The 6859-nt window shown below is 53.3% G+C and overlaps 1 protein-coding gene across 1 annotated transcript; it reads left to right on the top strand.

The window, feature by feature from the left end:
* The first annotated feature begins 2924 nt into the window (after positions 1 to 2924).
* FOXI1 (forkhead box I1) lies at positions 2925 to 6580 on the top strand. Its single transcript, XM_039235747.1, has 2 exons — positions 2925 to 3501; positions 4962 to 6580. Exons 1-2 carry the CDS (start codon positions 2925 to 2927, stop codon positions 5519 to 5521), a joined length of 1137 nt encoding a protein of 378 aa, XP_039091678.1. The 3' UTR covers positions 5522 to 6580.
* Positions 6581 to 6859: the final 279 nt, after the last annotated feature.

The raw sequence follows: 6859 nt of genomic DNA on the forward strand, positions 1-6859 counted from the left end.
GAGAAAACAGGCTGAGACCAATCACTTCTCAAGTTTGCAGAATCAGCCGCTAAGCTGGGATTCAAACCCAGGTCCTCCCGACCTCTGAGCCCATGTCTGCTAGATCTCCACTCAATCGCCACTTGCTGGCCTCCACATTGGATCCCACCTGTGTGCTTGACTTGACTTATTTATTTATTTTTTAATTTTTTTTAATGTTTTATTTATTTCTAGGAGAGAGAGAGAGAGAGAGACAGTGTGAGCAGGGGAGGGTCAGAGAGAGAGGGAGTNGTTCTGGACACAAGAACTCAGTTTACTTAATTATTATTATTTTTTTTTTATAAGGAGGAAGAACTGGTTCATTTGGTAAGTTTCTTTCAGAATTTTCTAAAATTTCAATAAAATATAGAGAAATGGTGGCAACTTTTTGAAATCTTTTTTTTTTTTAATATTTTTATTTATTTTTAGGAGAGAGAGAGAGAGACAGCGTGAAGAGGGGAGCATCAGAGAGAGGGAGCCACAGACTGAAACAGGCTCCAGGCTCTGAGCTGGCAGTCAGCACAGAGCCCGACGCGGGGCTCGAACCCACGAACCGCGAGATCATGACCTAAGCGAAAGTCGGATGCTTAACCGACTAAGCCACCCAGGCGCCCCTTGACTTGACTTATTTAAATCAGGGTCCATGAAAAACAGCAATAAAAATCACATCCATCCAGAAATAATAATTCACAGTTTGGTATGTATATTTTCAAAGTTCATATACATGTATGGGTATAGATTTTTACCCAAAAAAATGGCATTTTGTAGTCTGTTTCTTTAAATAATGTTAATAGAACATAACATTACTAAATATTCTACAATCTGCTTTTTCCTAGATTCATATTTCTTCATTTGGGTGATACCCCATTTGTTGAACCAATCCCTATTGTTGGACATTCTGGTTGGTTTGCCGTAGCTGTAAATAATGCTGTGTGAACAGAATGGTTTTGAATTCTGTGGGATGAATGATCACAGGTGGGTTGCTAGCTACTCCATCAGGCTTTGGGTCTCTAATATGACTGCTTCTTAAAGAGCCATGGCCCTGCCCCCAGCAAGCCAGGCCCGGCAGGGAAACTTGAAACAAAGATGGGGCTTCTTCTGCTTTACTCTTCTGCTGAGAGAAGGTGCGGAGTGTGCTTACGCCATGCCTAACCTGAGCAGTCAGGCCCCTGTGGAGTCACTTCCTCCACTGTTCCCTGGTGGGGACAGGGGGTGTCTCAGGACCTGGGAGGACCCCTCCCCCCAGTTACCTCAACTCATCGTCCAGAGCACTAATACACCGCAAATGAGATGCATTCCGTAGCCCTCAGGCTTGCACACATCTCAGTCTCCTGATGCAGCCACAGAGGAGAGCAGGCAGCCGGGGCGGGGGCATTCCCTGGGAGGCAGCCCCTCCAGCTACCACAGTAAGCCACCTCCTTCTTCCACCTCAGACACTCACTGTCTGGAGGAAGTGAGACGAAGTGGAAAGGGGAGAAGGAAGGAGGGCAGGAGGGAGGTGGTGACCAGAGAAAGCTGACTGGAACTTTCTTCCAATCTGCTGATCCAAGAGAGAAGTACTCAGGCTGCACTAAAGCCTGCTCAGGGACAGCTGTCCGCCCTCCGAGAAGGGGCCCACTCCCCTCCCCTCAAGCTGAGAGCCTGCCTGGGATGAAGGGAGCCTGGGGCAAGTCCTCTCTAAGCTCCAGGAGGAGAATGAAGCCCAGAGAGGAGAGGGACTGGCTGTAGCACGGAGAAGCAGGGGGAGCTGGACTCCCGCTTCGAGAGCCTGAGGCAGAGACGGTGTGAGGAGAATGGCAAGTTGAGGTGTGGAGGGCTCGCCTCCAGGCCTCAGCTCCGGGACGTCTGCAAGCTGAAACATGAAAGGGCTTTGATCAGATAGTGGCCTGGGGGCCTGCTTGGCCCCTGCAGGCAGAAAGAAACTTGCAGAGTGCAAGCTCTCTCTCATCTTCCCCTGAAATGCCTTCCTCTGGTCACCCTGCTGATGGGCCCTCCTGCTCCTGAGGACAATCCCCAGGCCTGTCCCAGACCCCGTCCGCCTGCCTGCCCCGGGTGGTGGCGTGCGTGCGTGCACAGAGCGCGCCTACAGCCAGCCGGCTGCCCTCTCGCGGCTCTTCCGATTCTCCAAGGCCAGCTTCTTTCCAGAAGACTCCAGAAAGTGTGTCTTCACTTCAGAAGACCCAAAGATGTGGCTTCTGATAAAGTACCTAATCCAGCCTGAGTGAGGGGCGGAGAAGGAGGGGTCAGGGTGGGCAAGAGGAGGGGACGGGGGAAGGGAAAGGAGAGACAGACAGGAGTGAAAGGGAGCGGAGAGAAGCAGAAACACACAGGAGGTGAGCAAGAGGGGACAGAGAAGCAGAAAGAGACAGAAACATACAGAGAGAGAGAGAGAGAGAAGGAAGGGGAGCAGAGGTGTCCAGAACAGTGCTTTGAAAAGAAACTGTCCAGAGTAGGGGGAGGAAGAGAAGGGAAAGAACGTTTGGCAGCAAGAAGGAAAGAATGAGATGCAGAGAAGGCATTAAGAACGGAAGAAGGGGAGGAAAGGGGGCCAGGAAAGCAAGGGGAAAATGGGAAGAGAGACAGAATGAAGGAGAAACAAGGGGAACCAGGTGAGGAGAAATGAGAAATAAGGGGGCCAGAGGAGCTGGGAAGAGAGAGAAGGAAGAGGGGCACCCTAGGCACTGTGGACATCAGCCCCTCCCGGCCTGGCCGGGAGGCCCCCTCCCCTTGGCTCTCAGGGCTGTTGGAGGAGGGGCGGGTCTGTGGCAGGTGGCCGCCCCTGGGTGGGGCCCGCAGGCCAAGCCCGCAGGGGTATAAGCGGGAGGCCCGGCCAGCAGAGCACCTGTCAGGGACAGCTCCCCTGTGCAGGTGCTAGGCAGGTGGCTCCGGCCGTGCCCAGCCCCAGCATGAGCTCCTTCGACCTCCCGGCGCCCTCCCCACCTCGCTGCAGCCCCCAGTTCCCCAGCATCGGCCAGGAGCCCCCCGAGATGAGCCTTTACTATGAGAACTTCTTCCATCCACAGGGCGTGCCCAGCCCTCAGCGGCCCCCCTCCTTCGAGGGGAGCGGCGAGTACGGGGCCACCCCCAACCCCTACCTCTGGCTCAACGGACCGGCCATGACTCCGCCACCCTACCTGCCGGGCACCAACACCAGCCCCTTCCTGCCCCAGGCCTACGGTGTGCAGAGACAGCTGCTGCCGGGCGTGTCTGGGCTGGGGGGCGGCGACCTGGGCTGGCTGCCCATCCCCTCGCAGGAGGAGCTGATGAAGCTGGTGCGGCCCCCCTATTCCTACTCGGCTCTCATTGCCATGGCCATCCACGGGGCGCCCGACAAGCGCCTCACCCTCAGCCAGATCTACCAGTACGTGGCCGACAACTTCCCCTTCTACAACAAAAGCAAGGCTGGCTGGCAGAACTCCATCCGCCACAACCTGTCTCTCAACGACTGCTTCAAGAAGGTGCCCCGTGACGAGGACGACCCGGGTAAGGGGCTGCAGGGCAGCGTGGGGGGTGGGGGTGCAGCAAGCCTCGATGCCCCCCCTCCGAGGAAGGTTCATGTCATTCCGAGCCAGCACGCCGTTGTAGACAGTTCTGATACGGCTGTGCCCCCCTGCCCCCAGACGGGGGCTCGGGATTGTCAGCGGTGAAGAAGACTGACAGAGCCCAGGAGGCAGCTTTGGTCTTGGCTGGACCACTGACCAGCCAGTGACCTCAAGCATTTTAGATCTCCGGGCCTCAGTTTCCCCACCTGCAAAATAGGGATGGTAATAGTGGCTCCTTTTCAGGCCTGTGATGGGGGTCGTGAGACGGCATGTGCAGGGGTTTTGATGCTAACAAGCACCCAATAGACTACAGTCATTGTTATGATTAATCTGAGTCCCCGGAACTCAGCTCATAGAAAGTCCTTGGGGTGAGTTGGACTAGGCCAAGGCCAAGTGCACCCCCAGCCTTCTGGGAAAAGATCCGACTTTGCTAAATAAGCACTAAGGGCCACATTGTGCCCCCTGCCATAGTTACATACTGTTCTTTAATGCAAGCCTGCAGCATAGCTCTCACTAAACCCATTGTACAGATGAGGAGACTAACACAGAGGCAAAGCAGCCTGCCCAAGGTGACACAGAATGGAGGGATGGCCACGGAGTCCAAAGCTGAGTGGAGGTCTCTCTACCACCGAAGACTGTAAACTTTTCCTTTGTAATGATGAATTTCTAAAATTCAGGGACATACAGAAAGTAATCTATTAAATACTCAGATATGCATTTCCCAGCATTAAAGTCCATTCTTGTTCCCCCACAGGAAGCCAGGGCATGGCTCAGAGCCTCCACCTACACCCACTTTGAGGCTACAAGGGCAGGGCTACTGGGGCCCCAGGGGAAGGCAAGTGTCCAGTCCAAGGACTGGCCTCACCCACAGGCTGAGCTCAGGCCTTACCTCTGGACAGTAGCTCATGGTCACACGGCCCAGCCACACATCTAGCATCAGCCCTTTCTCACTGTCAGCCTGAGAAGGGACTGGTACAACTGGCCCACTTTTCAGACTAGGAAACTGAGGCTTGCCCAAACTGTGGCTCTGCCACTTAGGAGCAAAGCCAGGACTCAAGTCCAACCTGGGACTCCGTGCCCAAAACTTTCAGGGAGCCCTGAAGTGTTTCCTTAGAGAAGTCCCTCTCTCCATTCCCCCAGCCCCCAAACTTCTCCCAGAGGCCTGCATTGGAAGCACTTTCCTGGCTCATGCCTCTGCGCTCCCAGAGTGCCCAGGTGTGAGGTGGGAGCTGAAATAAAGATCCCCGTGGGTGGTGTACACAATTCCTCTGTTTCTCTCTCCCTGACTTTTGTTCTGTCTTTTGCAAGTGTTTCCTTGGTGTTTAGTCTGTGACAGTACAGAGAAACAGGGGCAGAGCATTTTGTCCATCTCTCTACTTAATTCCCTCACTTTTGTACCAGGCAAAGGGAATTACTGGACCCTGGATCCCAACTGTGAGAAGATGTTCGATAATGGAAATTTCCGCAGGAAGAGGAAGAGAAAATCAGATGTTTCCTCCAGCACGGGATCCTTGGCCTCGGAGAAAACAGAGAGCAGCCTCCTGGCAGGCAACCCAAAGACCACAGAGACCCAGGACATCTTAGACAGTGCTTCCCCAGGCACCACGAGCTCCCCGGAGAAGCAGTCCTCACCTCCCCCATCGGGTACCCCGTGCCTCAACAACTTCCTCTCCACCATGACAGCCTATGTGAGCGGCTCGAGCCCGGTGAGCCGCCCTGTGGCGACACCGGGACTGAGCCCTGAGCCCACTGACAAGATGGGGCAGAACTTGCTGAACTTCAGTTCCTACACCCCACTCTCCAACCTCAGCAGCCATGGGGGCGGGGCCGAATGGGCCAACCCGGTGCCCACCAATGCTCTCAGCTATGGAGGCTCTGTCCTCAACCAGTTTAGCCCTCATTTCTACAACAGCATCAATGCAAACAGCATCCTCTACCCCAGGGAGGGCACTGAGGTTTAGAACAGAACAGCTCTGGAACCACATGGACATGCAGAGGAGGAAGGCTTTTGAGGCCTTCCATGCCAGCCTCACTGTGCTTCAAGATGCTCAACTGCCCAGACGTACACAGGAAGCTCAGAGGAATTCACCCTTTTCCTAGAACATTGTGTAAACCTTCTGTTTATCTCACATACATCCACACACACACTCATCAACTTTGCAGTGGAAGAAATGCTGGTGCGTGATAACGGTCATCACGGCAGCCATTTGTTGAGTACTTACTCTGTGCCAGGTGCTGTACTAGGTTCTTTAAAGGCATAATCACACTTACTATTTACAGTCACCCTGTGGGGTTCATATGAACCTCCTCGTTTAACAGATGAGGAAACTGAGGCTCTAGGAAGCTAAGTAACTTTACAGGACTATTACTACGTGACAGAGTCATGAGTCAAGTCCAGGTCTATATGACCCCCAAAGTTTGGGTGAACAAGGACAGGAATGGAGGAATTGGTTGAGTAGTCAGGGAAGGTCAGTGTGACAGCTGGTGATGGCAACCACAGCCACTTCCTTCTGGCTGTCCATCAAAATTTAGCCCTAGCCCCAGGCACACCTTGTCCTGCCCCAAGTCCCTATTCTGGGACTCCTAACTTACCAATAGACATTTCTTTTGCTGTCATTCAGGAGGGAAACCCAAGCTCATGACCCTGAAGGGTAGAGTGTCCCGCCTCTCCCCACAGGGGGACATCACTGCCCCAGCCCCAGAGACCTTGAACAGGGCAGGGAGAGGAACGATGTACGCCATGCCCCCTACCCCAGCACTGTCCACTTACAAAATCTTGTAAAGCCCAGCTTCCTGTGTTCACGTCATGGACCAGTGAGCTGAAAGTGGCTGAGTCTTCCAAGAGAAACAAGGCTGAATGAGCGCTTCCTTTTTTATAGCCTGGGAGAGGTGAATGAGAAAAACAATGCCTCAAAGGAGGGAGCTGTAGCCCACTGCACAGGGGTCCATGCCTGCAGCTCCTGGGACTTTTTTCTTGTTTTTATATGTATTTACACACCCGTGATGTGCATCACAGCATACCCTGGGAAGTGTCTGTGTTTTATTATTTTCTTTTTAATTAAAAAAAAAAAAAACCACTGTGTGTGTCCCTTCCTTTTGATTTTTCCTGTCTCTTAGCAGCTGGTCAACTAATCACGGAGCCAAGTGCAACCTGGAGCTGACAACTTTTGGGACAAGAGACAGAGGAAGAATGGGTATTGAGGATTTTGTCTTCCTCCCCACCAACATGGAGATGGGACAAATGTCCCCAGTGAAAAGAGGGGCACTTGCAGGGATGGGGTAAGTGCATGAAGGAACCC

Source organism: Hyaena hyaena, unplaced genomic scaffold (genome assembly GCF_003009895.1).
Source record: "Hyaena hyaena isolate Hyena2069 unplaced genomic scaffold, ASM300989v1 scaffold_102, whole genome shotgun sequence".
Lineage (NCBI taxonomy): Eukaryota > Metazoa > Chordata > Mammalia > Carnivora > Hyaenidae > Hyaena > Hyaena hyaena.